Source organism: Ictalurus furcatus, chromosome 12, assembly GCF_023375685.1.
Source record: "Ictalurus furcatus strain D&B chromosome 12, Billie_1.0, whole genome shotgun sequence".
Classification (NCBI taxonomy): domain Eukaryota; kingdom Metazoa; phylum Chordata; class Actinopteri; order Siluriformes; family Ictaluridae; genus Ictalurus; species Ictalurus furcatus.
The window spans coordinates 3151795-3176405 of NC_071266.1; the positions used below are offsets into that span (position 1 = coordinate 3151795).

Here is a 24611-nt window from a genome sequence, read left to right on the forward strand (position 1 = left end):
GACTCTATCAAATATCAACAGATATGAAATGAAAACCTGACTGCCTCTGCCAGAAAGCTTCAAATGGGCCATGGTTGGACCTTCAAGCAGGACAGTGATCCAAAACATACATCAAAATCAACACAAAAATGGTTTACTGACCACAAAATCAAGGTCCTGCCATGACCATCCCAGTCCCCTGACCTGAAACCCATAGAAAACCTGTGGGGTGAACTGAAGAGGAGAGTCCACCAGCATGGACCTCGAAATTTGAAGGGTCTGGGGAGATTCTGTATGGAGGAGTGTGTGTGTGTGTGTGTGTGTGTGTGTGTGTGTGTGTGTGTGTGTCTCCTCTGTTGTCAGTTTGACTGAATGCTAATTGTTTAATGATGCCTAAAATTTAAAGTAAATTTTACATTTTTAATATTTTGGAATATTAAAATCTTTTTCTAACACTGATATGAAATAACTTTTAACTTTAATAATTTTGCAGTAATAACCATTATCCAATATGATGTCTTCTAACATGGCCCCAAAAGGCATGACTGCAGTGTAAGTAACAAGTAGAGGAGGACTAATTCATTACTTTTCTGCAACTCCAGTAAATGTAAACAATTGTATGTATCACATATGCATTACATAATATAATCATCATTTACAGATAAAAGTGTGTATATTAAAAAAAGCACATCATTTTTTCTTTTTTTTAAAATCTTGTTAAAGAAAGCAGGCATGGAAGCACAATTAATGACATTTACATTTTTTACGTTCCTTAATTGATTAAATATTATACTTACTAACATAACAGGATTCTTTCATACATTAATTACAAACTCCACGACAATCAGAACAGTGTCACTGTCAGACCCCTCACATGTGCTAAACAACCTGAAACTGAAACCCAGGTAAAACAGAATTCATTAAGCAACACAGGCAAAACTACAAATCACTAGACAAGGTAGGCTAGATAGCAGTGATTACATATTGTCGTGGCATATTTATGTATTTATTTTGAGTCTAACTGTGTTAATATATTTAGCATTTAACAAGTAACCCAGTGAATAAGGAACACTATACTACACTGTAGTTGTATTGGCAACACCTGTACATTCATGCAGTTATCTAGTCAGCCGATCATATGGCAGCAGCACAATAAAAAAAATCATGCAGATACAGATCAAGAGCTTAAGATACTTTTTACATCAAACATCACAATGAAGAAAAAGTGTGATCTCTGTGACTTGGACCATAGCATGGATGTTGGTACCAGAAGGGCTGGTTTGAGTATTTCAGAAACTGCTGATCTCCTGGGAATTTCACACAAACAGTCTCTAGAGCTTACACAGAATGGTGTGAAAAACAAAAAACATTGAGTGAGTGACAGTTCTGTGGGTGGAAATGCCTTGTTGCTAAAAGAGGTCAGAGGAAAATGGCCAGATTGGTTCAAGCTGCCAGGAAGGATACAGTACCACCTCAGCATGCACAAAACATCAAACCATGAGGTGGATAAGCTACAACAGCAGAAAACTACATTGGGTTCCACTCATGTCAGCCAAGAACAGCATTCAGAAGCTATCATGGGCACAGGCTCATTGAAACTAGACAGTTGAAGATTAGGGAAAAAACACTTTCTCCAGTCTTCTGCTGTCCAGTTGTGATTTAAGCCTGATTTGATAATCAGGATTAGCATTGAGCTATCGTCACGAAATTTGAATGGTAGGGTAGGGATTACGGAGATTGGCCACTGGGGGAGTTCTATTCATATTTTTGCACACACAACCAAGCGTATCTCCTGGAAAACAAGGTCTACAGTGAAAATTATTTTGAAAGGCAGATCATTGCCCCAGTTGGGGGAGAAAGATTCACAGTTCTTAAAAATGGCTTTCACTGCAAGTTTTCTCTTGAAACACAAGAGTATGTTGAGGTACAGTTGTGAATGTGAGGCAGGCGTGTATGGGGCCAGTATTAACTTCCACAAATTCTTTTCTACCTCGATGAGTGTGCTTTCTTCTACAGTCATGTTTGAATGTTTGTGAAACCTTTAGAATTTCCTGTATATCTGAATAAATATTACCTGAAACATTAGATTTTCAAAGAGAAGAGAGAAGCCACTTGTGGCACAAATGAGACAAAAATATTATACTTGGTCATTTATTTATTAAGGAAAATGATCCAATATTACATATCTGTGAATGGCAAAGGTATGTGAACCTCTAGGATTAGCAGTTAATTTGAAGGTGAAATTAGAGTCAGGTGTTTTCAATCAATGAGATGACAATCAGGTGTGAGAGTTTTTTATTTGTTTTATTTAAAGAACAGGGATCTATCAAAGTCTGATCTTCGAAGAATCTTCATGAAGAATCTTCACAACCATGTTTGTGGAAGTGTATCATGGCACGAACAAAGGAGATTTCTGAGGACCTCTGAAAAAGAGTAGTTGAGTAGTACATTTGGAGGAAATTCAAGACCATTGTTACCCTCCCCAGGAGTGGTCGAACCACAAAGATCATTTACAGAAAAAAAACAAACCAAGAGCAAGACATGTAATAGTCCATGAGATCACAAAGGAACTGAGAATAACCTCTAAGCAACTAAAGGCCTCTCTCACATTGGCTAATGTTAATGTTAATGAGTCCACCATGAGGAGAACACTAAACAACAATTGTGTGCATGGCAGGGTTGCAAGGAGAAAACCACTGCTCTCCAACAAGAACATTTCTGCCCTTCTGCAGTTTGCTAACATGGACAAGCCAAAAGGCTATTGGAAAAATTCATGAGACCAAAATAGAATTTTTTGTTTAAATGAGAAGCGTTATGTTTGTAGAAAGAAAAACACTGCATTCCAGCACAAGAACCTTATCTCATCAATGAAACATTGTGGTGGTAGTATCATGGTTTGGGTCTGTTTTGCTGCATCTGGGCCAGGATGCCTTGCTATCATTGATGGAACAATGAATTCTGAATTATACCAGCGAATTCTAAAGAAAAATATCAGGATATCAGTCCATACACTAAAGTTGTCTATCAAAGAACGGTTAAAGAAGAATAAAGTTAATGTTTTGGAATGGCCAAGTCAAAGTCCTGATCTTAATCCAATAGAAATGTTGTGGAAGGACCTGAAGCAAGAAGTTCATGTGAGGAAACCCACCAACATCCCAGAGTTGAAGCTGTTTTGTACTGAGGAACTGACTAAAATTCCTCCAAGCCGATGTGCAGGACGGATCAACAGTTACCGCAAACGTTTAGTTGCAGTTGTTGCTGCACAAGGGGCTCACAGCAGATACTGAAGGCAAAGGTTTGCATACTTTTGCCACTCACAGATATGTAATATTTTCCATCATTAGCATTACTGTCCTATATTTAGTTAGCCATGCACCGTGCTTGTATATGAGCATTCATCGTTATGGGCTGTGTATAGTAAGCATCTTTCTTTTAGCTGCATTTATAATTTATTTTTTTTCTTAACACAGAGTTGGTTCCCTTCTCGGTGTTTTTGCTTTTGAATATTCCAGATTCCTATCCAACTAGCTAGCTAGCAGAGCTTATTTGTGGCATACAATGTACATACTATGCACTGTCTGTTGATGAGTCGGCTAATTTAGGTTAACTACAGTTAATTAGCAGCTCCTTGTTTTGAAGGTTAGCACACACCACATACAAATTTTCTCTACACTTTGCTCAGATTGCCCCCATAGTTCACGCTATATTAAGTAGGAAACCACAAACATGCTACAAGACATATGCTCATGCAGTTAATGCCTGAATCTGTTGGAAACAGAAGATGGGCACCTGCTATGTGCTCACTGTCTTGGAATTCAACATCTCTAAGGTGCTGTGTCTGACCCACACAATGGGCGATGGGGGTGTTCTGAATGGGCAACAATGCCACTACCAAAATGACACGCTCCTAGTGGTGTGAAACATCTGGATAATATATACCAACAAAGTCAGCTTGGCTTATAGACAGGTTGAACACATAGTCCCTGCTGTGAAGTGTCTCCTACTCATGGGCAATAGAGGGATGCTGTTCCAGGATGTCTGTGCTGCTGCTATCTGAATGTCTTTTCACTTTCTCCAGATTCTACAAGGTTAACGTCACCCCTCATGTTTTTGTTACTATATGTTATCCAGGTTTGTCAAAGCATCAGTGGTTACGAGGGGTTAATCTAGCCTTTGTATATTGTATATATCTGTACAGTTATGGGAAAAAGATACAGTACACCCTCCTTCAATTCTGTGTTTTTATTTATAAGGGCCTAAATAACAATTGTGTCATCCTCACCAATTTCTATCAACAAACAACCTCAGGTGACAGCAAAAATAAAATAAAAAATATAAGGAAAAAAAACTGTTCGGGCAAAAAGGAGGAAGGTGGAGGCAGGCCTGAACCAACTCAAAAAGCTCTTTATTTTCTCCTTTTTTCCCCTGCTTTTCAGCGTTCTCTTTTTCACACACATGCACACACGGCTCTGTGCTGGTGGCTCTCTATCTCGAGGCATGTGTCTCTCTCCCCCTCATCCACACCTTGTCTCATGTCTCATTGCAACAGAGAACAATCATTAAGAGAATTCCCCACAGGTATGCATTCCTTACCACTCACCTTCTCCAGCTCCGCCCTCCATTCATAAACCGGCGCTCACACACCTCTACGCTTCCACATACCCCCACCACCCGACACAGGCCAGGGAGCCATCCGGACTGCTGCCGACAGGGTTGGGGGGAGGGGTCTTTTCCACCTCGCTTATGAATGGCCGTGCAACCATGCGTATTTCATATTTGCTTTCGAAATACTTGAATTGCTTGAATGGTGGGTTCATTATTATTCATAACGAAAAACATAGCAACCGTCCCCGTTGGTCTTTGGAACCAAAACCACCGGGCTGCTCCATTTACTGTGGGACTCCTTGAGTACTCCCATGTTTAGCATTTTTTTTGTCTTCAGGCAGCCAATAGGGGTGGCTGCGTACCACCACCCCTGAGGTTGTCTCAATGTGGTGCTCTATGAGATTAGTGAGACTGGGGAGAGGCAAGAACATGTTGGAAAATTCCACCTGCAGTTTAGTAATGTCCGGGATTTGGGACGGAGCAAGGTGGTCCCCATAAGGCACCGGGGTGGATTGAACTGCCGTTTTTAGATTCACCTCCGGTCCTAGCTCCTCCCTCTCGGGAATGACCATCGTTAAAGCCATGGAAACTGCCTCCCTAGATGGTTTAAGGAGGTTAAGGTGGTAAACCTGCCATACCCCGCTTCTATCTGTTCACCTTACTTTACAGGTGACGTCCCCAACTCTCTGTGTGACCTCAAAGGGCCCTTGCCACTTGGTGAGTAATTTAGCGCTCGACGTGAGTAGCAAAACAAGCACTTTATCTCGTAGCCAAGTACCCCTCTTATATAGCTTCGACTGACATTCTTGCATCTGTAGCAAATTCTCCTGTGTTATGTGGCTTAAGGGGTGGAGTTTTGCTCTGAGGTGAAGAACGTACTGCATTTCGTTTTTACTGTTTCAAGGTCACTCCTCACAATTTTCCCGAATTATGTTGAACGTACCGCGCAGCTGTATCTGTACAATAATTACAATGGGGAGAATCCTGTGGAGGCTTGCGGGACCTCTCATACTGCAGATAACAGGGGCTCTAACCACTTATCCCAATTCCGCGCATCATTGTGAATGAATTTACGAATCATGTTTTTAAGCGTTTGATTTAATCATTCAACCAGCCCATCCGTCTGCAGATGATAAATGCTGGTGCAAATCGATTTAATCTCCAGCAATTTGTGAAGCTTACATAGTGTTCATGACATAAAATATGTGCCCTGGTCAGTCAGGATCTCTTTCAGGATCCCGACTCAGGAGATAATGGGGAAGAGTGCCTCCGCAAAAGAGGCACAGCTTCTGGGTAGTCCGCTAACACTAACACAAAGCTTGTGTAGATCGATCTAATGGCCGGATAAGGCCCATACTAATTCCTTGAAAGGGACCTCAATTAATGGGATTGGGCACAACGGTACTTTTGGGGTGGCCGGCGGATTCACCAGCTGACATTCGCGACATGCCACATGCTACCTGCGAACATCGCAGTGAATGCCCGGCCAATAAAAGCGGGCCATGAGACGGTCCATTGTCTTAACCTACCCTAAGTGCCCCGCCATTGGATTATGGTGAGCCGCCTGGAATAGCAGTGCCCAACGGCTCCTCTGAACCAACAATTGAGCCGTTTCTTTATGCATATGAGTGTCCTGCATTACTCAATATAACCTATCTTTAATAATTGAAAAGTGGGGGTGGAAGAGCGCAACATTGGGCTGAAGAGGCTGACCATCGATTACTCTCGCTTGGTTTAAGGCAGGTCTGTCTTGTCGTGCGACTGCTCCAAGGGAAAATCCCTTGCAAAGCAAAGCTCCACCCCTCCCCGCTCTTGATGTCTCCCTGACATGGGCTGATGCTGAGGCCCTGGCACCGCCTCCCCACCATTGTAATGTTCTCCCAATTGGGCAGTAAGGAGGAAGGTGAGGCAGGCTTGAACCAACTCAAAACGCTTTTTATTTTCTCCTCTTTTTTTCATTTTAGCAATCTCTTTTTCACATAAACATGCGCGCGCACACAGTTCTATGCTGGTAGCTCTCTCTCTTGAGGTGCATGTCTCTCTCTTATACTTCCCTCATCTCACTGCAACAGAGAACACTCATTAAGAGAATACCCCACAGGTGTGCATTCCTTACGTGTTTCCTTCTCTGCCCTCTATTCACAAACCGGCGCTCGCACACGCCCCCCTCCTCCACAGTCATTTTTTCCCAAAAAAAGTAAACCAATATTCCAAATCCAGATGGGGAAAAATATGTACACCCTTCCACACTCATCAAGAGAGTAATTAGCAGCCAGGTGTTACTAATGAAATACACACGATTAGTTAATCATCAAGAAGTCTGACTACCTCTACAAAAGGATATTTTTTGGCATTTTGGAGCATTCAGATGTGTGTCTAAATCATGCCAAGAAGTAAGGACGTCAGCCATGACCTCAGAGAACAATTGTTGTTGCTCATCAATTTGGGAAGGGTTACAAGCCCATCTCCAATCTCCAAAGGATTGTTTACAAATGGAGAGCTTTCAAGACAATTGCCAATCTTCCCAGGAGTGGGTATTCCAGCAAATTCAGTCCAAGGTCAGACCATTTCATGCTCAGAGATATAAAAACAAAATCCCAAGAGCTCCTTCATGTGACCTACAAGCCTTTGTAAGAGTAAGCACATTAAATGTTTATATTCATGGCAGCACAATCAGAAAAAGACTGAATAAGTATGGCTTTCATAGAAGGGTGGCTAGGAAAAAGCTTTTCACCCTCCCCCTTCCTCAAAAAAAAAAAGAATATGACAGCATGACTTAAGTTTGCAAGATTTCATCTGAACAAACCACAAATGTTTTGGAACAGTGTCAATTGCACTGATGAGTGTTGGAATGGCCAAGTCAAAGTCCAGACCACAACCCCACTGAGATGCTATGGCAGGATCTTCAGAGAGCTGTGCATAAAAGAAAGCCCTCAAACATCAATGAACTGAAGCAGTGTTGTGAAGAAGAATGGGCCACAATTTCTCCAAATTGATGTGAGGGACTGATAAACTCCTACAGAAAACATTTACTTTAAGTTGTTGTTGCTAAAGGTGTTTTGGTTTACTATTTGGGCTAAAATGAATACATATTAAAATCTGGGTTGTTTTTTTTTGTCACCAGAGGTTATTTTTTTTATTAAAGAAATTGTACAGGCCCATACAGTTGTTATTTAGGTCTTGATAAATAAAAGCAGAATTAGAGGGTGTATTTTCTTTTTCCCAAGAACCATTTTCTTTCTGTACCTGCGTGGCGAATGATTTTTATATGCTTGCATATAAAACGATTTTATAAACGGCTAACGATTGCAAATACTGCATCATACCTCACTACCAGTGATGGCCCAATCAGCGTTCACAATTGTTATTGTGCACGATACTGATGCCTATTCCGATTAGGAATGGGCTGTATTGGTTTATTAACAATTAAAACAATTGCTGGAACTAACTCGCATTAAGCTTTCATGACCAATAAGGCTATGTGCCTTAAATAATTTGTAAATATTATTTTTAATATTAGCAGCAATTGTTGCAACTAACAGGTATGCATACTGCATACTGCAATTTCACGTGACATATAAAATACAATAGCCCTGAACTGAAAAATACATCAAGCTAAAATGGGACTATTTTAATTGAACAGTCGGGGCAAAACAGAGCCATAACTGCATGGCTGTGCAGCTGACTTGGGGTTTATTAAGCAGTGACAGGAGATTCACTGAGCTGTTAAGCTTAACATGGACATGGGCTGACATTGGAACTCCATATACAGGTGCATCTCAAAAATGTAGAATATCGTGGACAAGTTAATTTTTTTCCGTTATTTAATTCAAAAAGTGGAACTTTCATATATTTTAGATTCATTACACATAAAGTGAAATATTTCATGCCTTTTTTGTTTTAATCTTGATGATTACAGCTTACAGCACATGGAAATCAGTCTCTCAAAATATTAGAATAAAGAATTTATAATATAGAAATGTCGACCTTCTGAAAAGTATGTTAATTTATGCACTGATACTCGGTCGGGGCTTTAATCCTTTTGCATGAATTTCTGCATCAGTGCGGCGTGGCAAGGAGGCAATCAGCCTGTGGCACTGCTGAGGTGTTCTGGAAGCCCAGGTTGCTTTGATAGCGACCTTCAGCTTGTCTGTATTGTTGGGTCTGGTGTCTCTCGTAGATTCTCTATGGGGTTCGGGTCAGGCGAGTCGGCTGGACGATCAAGCACAGTAACACCACGGTCAGTAAACCAGTTACTAGAAGTTTTGGCACTGTGGGCAGGTGCAGAGTCCTGCTGGAAAAGGAAATCAGCATCTCCATAAAGCTCGTCAGCAGATGGAAGCATGAGGTGCTCTAAAATCTCCTGGTAGACGCTGCATCGACTCTCGACTTGAGAAAACACAGTGGACCAACACCAGCAGATGACATGGCACCTCAAATCATCACTGACTGTGGAAACTTCACACTGGACTTCAAGCAGCTTGGATTCTGTTCCTCTCCACTCTTCCTCCAGACTCTGGGACCTTGATTTCCAAATGAAATGCAAAATTTACTTCTATCTTCCCCGTGATTGTGTGTGTGTACTGAACCAGACTGAGAGATTATAGACTCACGAAACCTTTGCAGGTGTTTTGACTTAATTATCTGATCAGAACGATCAGGTCTCAGGTCGACATTTCTGTATTATAAATTCTTTATTCGAATATTTTGAGATACTGGATTTTTGATTTCCATGAGCTGTAAGCTGTAATCATCAAGATTAAAACAAAAAAAAAAAGGCCTGAAATATTTCACTTTATGAGATTTTGGGAAGGGCAGTATCTGAAAACTATTTTTGACTAGGAAGCATTATAGAGTGCTCCAGGTCCGATATTAAGAGACAGAATCTCACATCCTCAGTGACCAAGAATGCCTGGTTATCTAGCACAATAAATGTCTTTACATTGGTCATGACTTCTCTTTCAGGTGGCTATCTTCAGTGCACATAGTGAGATTTGGCTTACATTTTTTCATTGATCGGCTTGCCATATATGTTAAATAAAATATATATATATATATATATTGGCCAATCACAGATCACGTGTTTAATGCAAAAACAGGCCAATTCCAATCTCTAACCGATCGATCCTCCCATCCTTAGTCACTACTTGACCTTTTTGGATAATCTAGTGCTGTGTCCGCATGAATACAAAGTGCCCGACTGTTTCACACTGTCCCTGGAGGTCATCTGGGTTTCATAGACCCACAGTTATGTAGTAACTAGCATACCGTGTCCCATCATCATTGTGAATGACAGGAGAAGAAGTTTCTTATGAAGACCAACTGATAAATTAATTGTGGAAACATATAACTTTATAAGTGGAAACATTTAACTGTTTACTAAATTATGTAGTTTTTATTTAACTGTGTCTGCGTTGTATTGAAAACATATTTCACATTCAACTTTTGCATGGTGCAGCTGTGTAAATCCTGCACTTATACCTCTTTCCCTTTGCTGCATTCTTTCTCTTTTTGTCTCCTCCCATTCTCTAGGCTCAAATCTGTTTTCTTTCCTAAAAGCCCAACCCCCTCTCGTTCTCTCCTTTCCACTGTTTTCTCTCTCTCTTTCTCCCTCTCACTCTCTCTCTCTCTCTCTCTCTCTCACTCTCTCTCTCTCTCTCTCTCTCTGCCTTTCCTTGATCCTCTTTATCTCTCTCTCTTCTCTCCCTTGCTCCCTCTGGCTTCTCTGTAGCCACACAAGATTTGGAGCTGATAGTCTATTTATAGTGCCTTTGGTTCTGTCACTATGACAACCGCACTGGAGGCCAGGGTGCCGGAGAGCTATTTTTGGAGAGCTGCTGTTATGTCAGACACACAGCCTGTTCTCTTTCTTTTTCACCGCTCCCTCTCTCTAGCGCTCTTCTACTTTTCTGCTCTTCTGTGACAATGGTGTATGTGTGTGAAGGAGTATGGATCATATTGAACATTATCTTACTTAAAATGTGTTTTATTAGTATGTGTTCAAATGTAACTATGCCCGATCAGATTTTTCTCAGTTGCAGTGTGCGTTTTAACACTCGTGTTGTTTTTGTTTGTTTGTTTGTTTTTTGATAATAGCCTGATTGTGTAGTCTGTGGTATTTTAGTTGGTGTGTTGGTGTCTTATTTGTTCTAGGATTAATATTAAACAGCTGTTTTTCTGTTTTGTTTTTCTGCAAATTGTTGATGTGCCTAACTTGTAAACTGAGTGGATAACTGCTTGCATTATGTTGAACAGAAAGATTCTCTGTTGTACAAGTCATATGCCTCATGTGATGCTGTGCGCGTGTGTGTGTGTGTGAGTGAGAGAGAGAGAGCATGGGCCTGCACACATGCCACTTGAGGTTATTGAACTTGGAGTGTATTCGTTGCTGTATGTATCTGTTGAAATATTTGGACTTTATTTTAAACAATGAAGTGCTTTCATTGATCGTAACTGTCTTCAAAATGTAAAACAATTGTAACGTTTCCAAATGTTCTGTAATTTTTTAGTGATGCATCATGTCTACTCAGTGGAGCAGCTCAAGAATTAAATTTTTACAGGGATCCTAAAGGTCCAGTTAATATTTCTGCAAAATAAAATAATCCGATGTTGATTGTTTGATCATCTAAATCTAAAACAAAACAAAATTAAACAAAACAAAAAACCTTTCATGCCTGTTCTCTAGACCTGTTTAATTTGGTGCCCAAACAGTTTTAAGAGTTTAAATGGTGCTTGATGCACTGCAGTCATGGCTGTTGGGTCTTTTGTACTCAGAAATGCAGGGCTTATTATGGCATCTGACTTTGTGTGACTGAGTTGCTTGTGCTAATATTGACGCTCCCCAAATAATGGGTAGAAATGCTAGAATTGAGATGTGATGTTGGACAAGGGCTGTGGGCACAACAAAGGTGGGTGTTCCACTGGCCTGCCTGTCTATCTGCCTGTCTGTGTGAGTCTTTTCATAATTTCTACTGGTCCATATACAAGTATTACTGTGGGCTTCATCATTGTCACGTCTTTTCTTGTTCTTGATATTCATTCATTTTCTTTTCTTCTCTTTCGTGCTCATCTAAAAGTCTGTATTCAAGATGTGAGGTGTCTGCGCCATCCTCAAAAATAGCACAATGCTGTGAATCCATCGTACTTTTTGTATTGACATGAAATGTGGATTATCATGTACATTTATTCACTGTAGGCTATGCTGCTTTGAAAGGAGCCGAATATACATCATGCCAGGTTTTAGGGAGTGTACCTTATGCTAATTACATCTAGCCTGGCACCATTTCTTTTCAGACATTATTGTTTCTGAAATTGAAATTGTTTCAGAAGTTTCTGAAATATTCAAACCCGCCCATCTTGTACCAACATCCATGCCATGGTTAAAGTCACAGAGATCACACTTTTCCCCATGATGAGATTTGATGTGTACATTAACTGAAGCTCTTGACCTGTATCTACATGACTTTATGCATTGTGCTGCTGCCACATGATTGGCTGGTTAGAAAACTGCATAAATGAGCAAGTGTACAGGTGTTCCTTATAAAGTGGACGGTCACTAAATATAGACAGTTGACAAGATCAAACCCCCAGGTCAGGTTTATAACTGCTAGTTTAAATGATTTATTAGGTATATAGCCAGTGTTGAGGGAGGAATTTATTATTTTTAATAGAAATTTGATTGCTTCTGGTAATATCTGTTTGATACACACACACACACATGGTGAACAGACACAGATGTTATTTCAGACCAATATTTATGTGTATGTGTGGGACCTACAGTCCGGATGTCACATTTCAACCCTCTTTGTCACATTCTTGGTGTACTGGGCTGTTGCATTATATAGTCATAGTATATAAAGTATATAGTATAAGTTATAGTCATTTTTCCTGTGTTCCCCTCAAATAAAATCCGTTATGCAACAGGGTCTTGGTTATGGGTTGCAGGGCTATGCAGTTTGAGTATGCTGTCTGCTGGAATTTAGGTTTTAATATTTACTACTGGTTTTAGAGCCATTAATAGACTACCATTACATTTGGTCTTCACCTCTGTTTTGTTGTACCCCATGTAGTTATACTCTTCAGCATCGAAGTGTCTGAACTGCAGTTCCTTCCCTTCCTCTCCCTCTTTCTTGCGCTCTTTCACTCTCTATGTCACTGTTTCCTCCCACTAGGGAAGATCCATTGACTAGAGTGGCATCTGACTGAACACACTCTAATCATTATGACTCAGAACACTGCCTGCCTTCATCTCCAGCACAAACATGTGCCACCTGCTGTCTGTCTCCAGCACTGCAGCTACCAGGGTTTTTATTTCAGTTTTATTTATTTGTAAAACAATGGACATTGTCCCAAAGCAACTTTACAGAAATATATAAATTCAGGATATAGATTTAATGTATGGTGCCAGAGGTGATGGTGGCAAGGAAAAAATTCCTGAGACAAAATGAGGAAGAAACCTTGAAAGGAACCAGACTCAAAAGGGAACCCATCCTCATCTTGGTGACACCAGATAGTGGAATTATAAATAAAATCCCTTCTATAAATGTGCTAATACTACATGGTCAAATAGTGCAGTTATGTAACTAGGAAATTCATTATAGTTTTTATATGAAGTCTGTTTTTCTTTTTTACGTATCCACTGTTCACTGATGGAGATCTAAGTTCAAAACTGTTTGTGGCAATCGCAGTCCTAAAACTATCATAGCAATTGTAGTCCTAGTCATCATACCATAACTGTTCAATTGAATTGAGGTCCATCCTCAGCAGTCTCAATGATCTTTAGGCTGCACCATGTGGGGCCATTCTCAGTAGCAGCATATAACTTTCAATTGATGAGAATTCCAACCAGAAGTAGGGCATCAGCATGGATAGGGCAGGTCAGGAGAGGGAAAGATTATTAGATCTGCTTATTGCCCCGTAATGGTTAAGGACAATGTACTTTGTGTGAGTGCAAGCAGGGATTCCGGCAAGGCTAGCTATGACAGCATAACTAAAAGGGCGAGCCAGAAGGTAACACAGACATGAGGGTGCCCTGGGACCTAAGGAGACCAGCCACTCCACCATCAAAAAACCCGGGTGAATGCATGAAAGTGGGGGGGGGAGACAGCATCCAAACATCCCTGTTCACCACTGTTCAACACTCTCTAGAGCTGATCCTTTACCTAAGAAAAAACTATTCACAATAGGCTTGAGTAAGCAAATGTGGTTTCACCCTGGACTTAAACACTGAGACTGTGTCTTAGTCCCGAATACTATTTGGAAGGCTGTTCCATAACTGTGGGGCCTTGTAAGAGAAAGCTCTTCTCCCTGCTGTATTTGAGGTACCAACAAATAGCCTGCACCTTTTGATCGAAGTAGGCATGGTAGATCATAAAGGACCAAAAGTTCACTCAGGTACTGTGGCTCGAGACCATTTAGTGCTTTATAGATCAATAGTAGTATTTTATGACTTCTGGTTCTAGTAAGGACAGTTGCAGTTGTATTCTGGACTAACTGGAGCTTGTTCATGCACCTACTGGAACAACCAGACAGTAAGACATTACAGTAATCCAACCTTGAGGTAACGAAAGCATGAACTTATTTTTTTGCTTCTTGTAGTGACATTATATTTATTATTTTAGCAATATTTCTGAGATGAAACAAATCTATCCTAGTAATATTAGCTACATGAGAGTCAAATGAAAGACTGGAGTCAATAATCACACCAAGGTCTTTTACTGCTGTACATATTGAAACAGAAAGGCCATCCAGAGTTCCTATGTAATCAGAAAGCTTACTTCTAGCTGCATGTGGTCCTAGTGGTCTTGGTACTTCTGTCTTGTCAGAATTAAGTAAAAGGAAGTTAATAAGCATCCAGTGTCTAATGTCCTTTACACATTCCTCAACTTTATAAAGCTGGTGTATGTCATCTGGCTTTGGTGAAACATACAACTGTGTGCCATCAGCATAACAGTGGAAGTTAATACCATGTTTACAGATAATTTGACCGAGAGGTAACATATATATATGTGTGTGTGTGTGTGTGTGTATATATATATATATATATATATATATATATATATATATATATATATATATATATATATATAAATATAAATAAAGAAAAGAGAAGTGGGCCTAAAACTAACCCTTGCTGAACACCAAACTTTACCTCAGTATGCATAGAGAAATAACCAACCACCATATCTATGAACTGATAACGATCAGTCAAATAAAACCATATAAGGACAAGTTTTCTAGTCTATCAAGGAGAATAGTATGATCTATAGTGTCAAAAGCTTCACTAAGGTCAAGTAACACAAGCAAGGAGACACAACCCTGATCAGAGGCCAGTAGTGGATTGTTTAATACTTTAACTAGCGCTGTCTCTGTGCTATGATGAGGTCTAAATCCTGACTGATACATTTCATGAATGTTATTCCTATGTAGGTACAAGCACAGCTGCTGTGCTACAACCTGTTCTAATATCTTGGAGATAAAGGGCAGATTTGATATTGGCCTATAGTTGGATTATTGACAGGGGTTGAGGTCAGGATTTTTAATCAGGGGTGTAATAACTGCTAGTTTAAATGATTTTGCTACACAGCCAGTGCTAAGGGAAGAATTGATATATTTAGAAGGGGTTCAATTACTCCAGGACAAATCTCTTTGAAGAAACATGTAGGTAAGGGATCTAGTATACAAGTTGATGATTTTGATCAAGAAATTAATTTGGTCTCTCGAAGGGGAGTAAAACATTCTAATCGATGATCTGATATTGTTATATTATTATCTACAGGGTTAGTTATAAGACTGTCTGGTTTTAAATTAACAGTCTGAATTTTTCGTCTAATATTTTACATTTTTCCAATTCATGATATCTTTGTTTCTGTATAATGATTGTGTGCATGTTTCTGATGTGGTCTTATTCCTAGTTAATTTTGCTACAGTATTAAATAAGAATTTAGGATTATTTTTGTTATCATCAATTAAGGTGGCGAGATAGACTGAAGTAGCTGCACTAAGAGATTTTCTATAGTTCAGGAGGCTCTCGTTCCATACTGTTTGAAATACTATCAATTTGATTTTAGGCCATTTACCTTCAAATTTTCGAGTGGTCTGTTTTAAGGTATGCATTTGATCATTATACCAGGGTGCTAGCTTTTCTCTATAATTATTTTTCTTTTAAGTGGAGTTACCTTATCTAGCGTGTAGTGGAGCCTTGACTCTAAGCATTCGGTTGCCTGATCAAGTTCTTTAGGATCGGACGGTGATCTAATCATACTTGATAACTCTGAGGTTATTGATAAACCACTGTGCAGTAGCTGACATGAATGTACATTTGTGCGGTAACCTGACAAGGTGCATATATTATGATTAATACACAATTTAAATGAGATGAGATAATGATCTGAGATAGCTTCACACTGTGGACTATACTTTCTATATTTAATCCATATGTTAGTATAAGGTCAAGAGTGTAGAGGTGAGTAGAGTAGCCAAAAAAGTAAAGCTACATATAAAAATTATTATTCAAGTTAGAGTAAAAGTAATAAAGTTAATAATTACTTGAGTAAGAATAATAATGTATCCAATGAGAAGACTACTCAAGTAGCAAGTTACTAGTTATTTCAGATCTGATTAAAATGAAGGGAAAATGCTGAAGCTCAGACTACATGGAGAACTGTATGTCACATCTATCCTTGAAAGTCTGTCTGTTCTGTTTATATGATATAAAACCTGGGTTCAAGATGAAGCAGGTCCTGTGATGGCTACAATATCACAGAACCTCTCATTTTCAACGCAAAATCCCACACACAACCGAAAAAACAAACATTTTCCCGAAAGTAGACTGTCTTTATTTCCACATGTTAACAACACAAACTTGTCAGCATCTGCATTTAAACAAGACAACAGAGAAGAAAAGAACAGACTATAGAACAGAACAGAAGAGAAAGTGTGTGTAGAGAGAGTGTGTGTATCTTCTAGGTCTGAGCCACTAAAAAAGTGAGTGGTTGTTGCATCCGTATTCAGACCACTGCAGCGTATCGTGAGACTCGTGACATCATTGTACATGATATAAGAGAATGATTAAAACTACGTATATTAATTAATATTTAAGAGTAACAGAGGAACGCCACTGAATTTCGCGAAGTAAAAGTACATTTGTGTGATTAAAAATGAACTTGAGTAAGAATATAATTAAGGCCAGTTAAACCTACTCTTAAAAGTAAATTCTTTTCGAAAAGTTACTCAAGTAAATGTAACGAAGTAAATGTAGCGTGTTACTAACCACCTCTGCAAGAGTGTAACCGCTATTGTGAGTGGGTCCTATTACATTCTGATTGGCCCCTAAGGAATCTAGAATCGACACCACCACTGTTCTCAGTGGGTCTTCTGGGTTATCAAAATGAATATTAAAGTCACCAACAGTTAATGCTTTGTCTAAAGAAAGAACTTCAAAAGTGTTGAATTTATGACTAGGTTTTTGTGTGACTCCTAGATTATCATTTTAAATGAGTGTGACACCTACTCCTATGCCAGTTAGACAGGGCTGATATATATAACTGTATCCAGGAGGACTAGCTTGATTTAATGCTGTGTACTTATTTGGTTATTTAATGTCTGATTTGTGGTTTGCTCAGCTGGTTCAGATCAGATCTTTCTTGTTGGTCAAAGCATTCAAACAAGATGCACTATATGGCCAAAGGTATGTGGACACCTGACCCTCACAGCCATCTGTGGCCTTCCCCATACTGTTGCCATTGTTGTAGAAAATCTCTTCAACCTAAGTCATAAATTTAAAGAGGCAAGGAGTTATGGTTGTCAAAAATCAAACTTTATTTAAGTCAAAATAAAACTGAGACCTGTGCAGAAAGTCTGAACCATACAATCATGACATGGGTTATGATGTTGTCTTCCAACAGTTAGAGCAATTAGGCAGGTTGTACTCCTCCTTATTTGAAACAACCTGTCTTCTCAACACCATTAACCCCTTCTAGACATATACTGTTTACAGTTGTGGCACAAGTCCAGTCTATTCATACTATAAAGTTGGGAGCACACAATTGTCTAGAACACCTTTATATGCTTAGCATTAAGATTTACCAAGTTTACATGGTTTGCGAAGTTTGGAGTGGAAGAACTTGAGTGTCCTGCACAGAACCCTGAACTCAGCTGCACTGAACAACTTAGTTGGATTAGTCGGAATGACAGCTTGGTGCACAGACACATCAGGCCTTCTTACATTGACATCAGTGCCCAACTCCTTGTGCTCTTGTGACTGAATGGGCACAAATACTCTCAGCCAAGTTCCAAAATTTAGTGTAACAATATACAAATATAATATTATTGCCCCTGGTTTTGGAATGGGATGTTCAATTCTCAAGGGTCCACATACTTTTGGCCATATAGTCAAATCATTTTTGATTACAGAAGATTGGATTGTTCAAGAAATAAACTCTACCATGAATTAACAGAAAATAAGATTCTAATCATTATGCAGAGATGCTTTATTTCTTCTTTTAATGTGGCATTATTAATTAACTCTTCCTGTCCCTTTCATTCAGCTTCCTAGATAAGATTGACACTATAAAGCAAAGTGACTATACACCTACTGATCAGGTAAAATGCAAGTCTAAATTATTATTATTGTTGTTGTTGTTGTTAGTAGCAGTAGTAGTATTAATGGTTTTCCATGATATAAGCAAAAAAAAAAAATCCCTATGTAAATGTATTTTTTTCTGATTTTCTCTCTTCTTCCATATTAGGACTTGTTGAGATGCAGAGTGCTGACCTCAGGGATCTTTGAGACGAGGTTCCAAGTGGACAAAGTTAATTTTCAGTGAGTTGAGGAGTGGGGGGAAAAAGCCTATAGTCTATGTAGCCATAGTTGCTTAGCTCATGCATGAGACAGTATGCACTGCAGTGATTGTGTAAATTCAAATAGAACAATAAGATTTTTTATTTATTCATATCACTGATTCTATTTGGCAGGTACAAACCAAGTTTTACATAGAGTGATAGCTTGATTGTTAACTAATAGTAACCCATCATAGAAAATACATGGCAAATATTGTACATATATCAAATGTGGCAATCAGCAGTATTTAATTTGGCAATAAGAAGGAGGAGTTTACATGGTGGCAATTTAAATTTTTTGGATACTCGCATTCTCCTGTCACCAACTCCCATTCTCTCCTTACAGCATGTTTGATGTTGGCGGTCAAAGAGATGAACGAAGGAAATGGATCCAGTGTTTTAATGGTAAATGTTTTGAATGCTTTTACTGTATGAGTATCATTCATAGCTGGTTGTAAATTTCTAGAGGACGTCAGGTGTCTTATTGGATAATTACAGTCACCTCCAAAAGTACTGGAAAGGCACAGCCAATTCTATTGTTTTTGCAATACACTGAAGACACTTGTATTTGAGATCAAAGGATGAATATGAGATGATAGATCAGAATTTCAGTTTTCATTTACTGCTATGTACATCTAGATGTGTTAAACAACTTAGAACATGGCACCATTGGTGGCAGACCACCCAATTTTTAGGTGAACAAAAGTATTGGAACAGATCGTTTTAAAGAATATTACATTAAAAAAAATATCTAATCTAATATTGCATATCTCTTGCAATAACTGCATCAGGCTGGAGTCCACTGATATCACCAAACTGTTGCCTGTTGCATTATTCTTTTGTGATGCATTTCTAGGCTTGTACCACAGCTTCTTTCAGTTGTTTGTTTTGGGGGGTTTCTCCTTTCAGTCTCATCTTCAGGAGGAGAATTCCATGCTCAATTATATTAAGGTCTGATGATTGATGTGACCAATCTAAAACCTTCCATTCTTTCCCCTGATGGGTCCTTTGTTGTGTTGGCATTGTGTTTTGGGTCATTGTCTTACTGCATGATGTGATTAAGATGGTGCCACTGTATTTTTACCTACTTTTACATCAGTCCCTCATTATACTCACCTATTTCGCAACGTTTTATCCACCGACCCAACGTGGCCATCTGAGATACTACGTGGCACATAGGGGAACAATGGCCACGTGAGAGCTCCCCCGAGGTGATGAAAAAAGAAAAACAGAGGAAAAAGCGCTGTTCGTTACAGGCTGGGGAACAGAGCACATGGTCCTCCCCTGCCCAATGTTCTGCTCACCAATGCCCAGTCTCCTGAGAAGTTCAGAAGCTTTGCTACAGGATGCGCTCTATGATGTTGACTGGGACATGTTCCGGTCAAGTTCTGCTGACATCAGCGAGTTTATGGATGTAGCAATTATCTTTGTTAGCATGCTAATTGAGAATACAACACACACCGTCACGATAAGGACTTTCTCAAACCACAAACCATGGGTAAATAAAACTATCCGAGCTGTGGTGAATTTGCACACAACCACTTACAATGCGGGGCTCATGTCAGGGAATATGATTGAGTACAAAGCACTGTGCTACACTCTCTGATGCGCAGTGAAAGCCGCTAAACTCTGGAATGGGAGCGGGTGGAGTCTCATTTCCAGCTCCATGACTCCTGACGTATGCGTCAGGGACTGAGAACTATCACCTCCTTCGAAGGCAAATCCACTGCCGTGGTGGGAGCTGACTCTTCTCTGGCCACTAACACTAACCCACCAACTAGCACTACAGAAGGAAGCAGCTCTGTTAGAGATGAGAATGCGATCTCCATCTCGGAGGACGAGGTTTGGAGGGCTCTGAAGCGTGTGAACATCAGGAAAGTGGCCGGCTTACCAAAAACTCCATCTACTCCTCCATCCATGACACCACTGACCCACTCCAGTTTGTCTACTGTCCCAATAGGTGTAGTAAGGATGTAATCTCTCATGCACTACACACTAACCTCACCCACACTGACAGCAACAAAGGGAACTATGTGAGGCTGCTGTTTATAGACTACAGATCAGCCGTCAATACCATAGACCCACACAGGCTGGCCTCCAAGGACCTTGGACTTAATGCCAAGTCCTGGACTTAATCACAGGCAGACCCCAGGTAGTGAGAGTAGGCCAGTTTACCTCCAACACCATCACCTTGAGCCCCACAAGGTTGTGTCCTGAGCCCCCTGCTCTACTCTCTCTGCACATTTGACTGTGTCCTCTCAGAGCTCCACTTCTGTCGTCAAGTTTGCTGATGCCACAGTGGTTATGGGCCTCATCTCCAACAACAACGAGGCCACCTACCTTGATGATGTGGAGAAACTAACAGCTTGGTGCCAAGCTAACTGTCTCTCTCTGAATGTCAGTAAAACCAAGGAGCTGGTTGTGGACATCAGGAAGAGGCAGCAGAGGAACTACACCCCTCTTGAGACTGGCAGGACCCCTGTGGAGCGAGTGAGCAGCTTCAGGTAGCTTGGAGTACACACCCACATAGCAATTTTTTCTGGCCCAGCTCTGGACCACACATCCAATTCTCCCTCGGCACACATACTGCAAAGAATGGCCCATGGATGGCCAAGATTTGGTTTACAAACAAGGGCCACACATAGGCCATAACTGGCATAAATGTCAGCCAGTGAAAAGCCCATACATGGCCCTGCACTGGGCCAGAATAAGTTTCAATACCGGAATCCCAGTCTTAACCATATCAACACCAGCCTGTAACCAGAAACCCCAAAACTGAGCTACAGCCCAGCCTAATCTCGCCCAAATCATCAGTCACAAGATAACTGCCTTTTCAGTGGCAGCAGTAGCTCAGTGATTAAGACACTGGCCTATGGATCTGAAGGTCAGGAATTCAAATCCCAGTACTGCCAAGCTGCCACTGCTAGGCCCTTGAGCAAAGCTTGACTGTCTGCTGCTCAGTTATAGATGAGATAGATGTAAGTTTAGCTGGATATGGGCAAATGCCATAAATGTAAGCTGTTTTTTTTTACTATGAAAGTAAAAAAAACAATATGACTGCTAATTTTTTTGTGGGAAAGACACAATAGTTATTCTAGCTGCCAGTTATATTGTTAAAGACACAGAAACAAGGGGACCCAAATGCAGAACACAGACACAGGGATCCAAGGTGAAAATGGGTTTTATTAAAGAACATGAGAGACGTAAGTTTAATAGCGTGGTCAAGGTCAAGAGTTGAACTAGGGTCCACAGCGTGAGGTTCGGACGCTCAGCAAATGCACCACGGGGGAGGTCTGGGCGTATCAGGACGTGATCGGAGAGTGAGCAGACAGGCAGCATGAGGAGTGGACTTGGAACACGAGGTGATAAAAACACACGATGAGCACAGGCCAATGGAAGAAGGAAAAACATTCACAATAATGGAAAGAAAACACAAGTAGGGCCGGAAGTATACCGCACTGGAAGCTGGAACAATCACGTACACTCACACTAACAGGAACAAGAGGGAGAGAAAATACAGATCATATTTATTTCGCGTTAACATGAAGCTGCAGTTTCATAACACATGAATTACACTTACGACAAACAATAAAATGCTGCAAATCTTTATTTTTTCTTTTTTCTTTCTTTTTTGATTTACACCTTTACAAAGCTTCACTTGCGCATGCGAATTTAATTTACGCTTGTAATCTTATGTACAATTTCACAAATTTTACCCCACGCATGCAGATCTTTTTGGCATCATTTTAACTTCATGCTGCTAGTGGTGGGCAGAGCGAGGCTTCATGGAACACTGAAACAGTTGAAGAAAATGTGCCATATTGTGTCGAGGCTTCGAAACAATCCGACAAACACACTTGCAGGTGTTCATCTGAAACAATCTTGACAACAATTCGGACAAGCGTTGACGAATTATAACCTACATGTACACACTTAAGGAAGTGTGTGGGGGAGCCTTGGGTTTGAATCCTGGGTGAAGTGTCCCTGTCCACATTTTTGTAAGAACCATTTAAAAATTTGTGTTTGTTTTATTGTTGTGTTTTTGTTTGTTTGTTTTTTTTTTAATGTGATGAGTTTTTAACATTTGTCTGACAACTACATGAGCTTGGTTTTGTAACCTATAGGCTCCTCATTGTGAATAACTATAGGTTATTTTGGTCATGAAAAATGAAGATTAATAAAATAAATCAAGCCATAATGTCTCACATTTGTTACATATCAAGATTTTTATTCGAAAATATTAAGTCAAATGACTTAGCCTACTTCATTTTTTACATATTAATTTCTCCAGCTTCCCTCACTTGTTGCCGTCAGATTTTTTAGCAAGGACATACAAATGAGGAAAAATTACTGTTCTCTCGTTCCAGTAACTTTGGGGATCATTCCTTCTGGGCAAAAACACGTCTGTGAGGTACTTTTTCACTTCTACTGTGGCATCAGCTGTAGCACCATGCAGCACCGTGTAGCACCGTGATACAGCTGTGTATCATCTGGGTTTCACGGATACGATTATCAAAAAGTTCCCATAAACTGTCCTGGGTTTCTGTTGGTGTTGATGATGATGATGAGCCTGATGTTGACATTTGTGGCTCTGAATGCAAATGAAAACAGTAAATAGTTACAAAGCCTAAACTGACGGCATATATGAAGTATAAGTTACATAATTATTCAGATGACATAACTCCATAAAGTTAGATGAAGACTGAAACTGCTCACCAGGAGTTGCTGTGTTTGAATGCATCAGCAAAGTGCACTCCAGTGTGAGGTGCTTTTCATCCTCATATATATATATATATATGACTGTTTTGAACAGGCTCACACCTGTATATATATATATATATATATATATATATATATATATATATATATATATACACATATATATACACACACACACACACACACACACATATAATCTATAAACTGTGCCACAAGATAGGGGAGGCTTGGGGGGGGGGGGGCTTTAGTTACAAAAGTTTGAGAACCTCTGCTTTAAAGAAATAAGATGTGAATATTTTAAAAGTGTTATTTTAAAATTAAAAGATATTTTCTTTAATTTTATTAAAAAAAAATTTTAAATACAACATTTGATCTTTGTCATGTAATAAACGTAAAGGACACTAGGATGGATGCAAGTGCAGATAAGAGCTTTTACTTAAAGAGAGGCAGGCAGACAAAATCAAAACATCAGACAATAGCGTGGTCAAAAAAACAGGCAGTGGTTCAGGCGATTGTCAAACAGGCATAAACGAGGCAAAACCAGAATCAAGAATGAGGACGAGATCAAAACAAAAACACATGAACCGATAACAAACACTTGGTATACGGAAAACTCGCGTAATACTTCGCAAAGTCCTAGTGTTTGAACAGTCTCTTATACACTGTGGTGTGAGTGTGTGTGAGATTGGATGCAGGCGTGTGTGATTAGAATGAATGTGAGTGTTCTGGGAATTGCAATCCATGGCGGCCATGTTTGTAGGTCGTGCAGTATGGGAAATGTAGTCATTGGTTTGCTGTGATATGACAGTCTTGTTATGAAAAATGCATGTTATGTTCAGGTTGTGTGGGAAACCTTATGGAAATTTCTTGAATTACATTTCTGAGAACTTGGCACATAAAACTAGTTCTGTTTAAATTATTTCTCCTTTTTTAATCTGGACACACCTTATTTTCACTGACCCTATAAATCAGTAAATAAAAGCTACTTTGTAATTCAAAGATAAACACATTTTAAAATCATGAAAAAGTGTGTGTGTGTGAAAGAGAGAGAGAGAGCGTGAGAGAATCTTGGCTTGTACATAGCAGGACTGTAAATTCATATCCAGAATTGGAATCTGATTCTAAATCACACCACAATCGGCCCAAACGTTGTCTGCCGTCACATTTGCAGTGCCATCATTGCCACACATGGCCCAAGACTCTGCTATGTGAGTGGGCCACACACCACCCACCCACTTGGCTGACAAGATGCATGCCATGAAGCAGTGCCATCTTGAGGCCACATTCGGCCCAAGTCCATCTGCCATATGGGCATGTCTGAGGACCTGACCTGGACTCATCACATTCAAGCTCAGGTGAACAAAGTCAAACAACGGTTGTACCATCTGAGACTGCTGAGGAAATTCAGGGTCTCTCCAGCGATCCTGAAAACTTTCTGTACTGGGGCTAGAGGAAGTTTACTGACTCAG

At 39.9% G+C, this 24611-nt stretch overlaps 1 protein-coding gene across 2 annotated transcripts in view; it reads left to right on the plus strand.

The window, feature by feature from the left end:
* gnas (GNAS complex locus) overlaps positions 1-24611 on the plus strand; it is a 98754-nt gene that overhangs the window by 59097 nt on the left and 15046 nt on the right. For both annotated transcript variants that reach the window (XM_053638209.1, XM_053638210.1), the window contains 3 exons: positions 18132-18186; positions 18333-18406; positions 18770-18828. In XM_053638209.1, coding sequence (XP_053494184.1) covers positions 18132-18186; positions 18333-18406; positions 18770-18828 — 188 coding nt within the window. The remainder of the gene's footprint in view (positions 1-18131; positions 18187-18332; positions 18407-18769; positions 18829-24611) is intronic.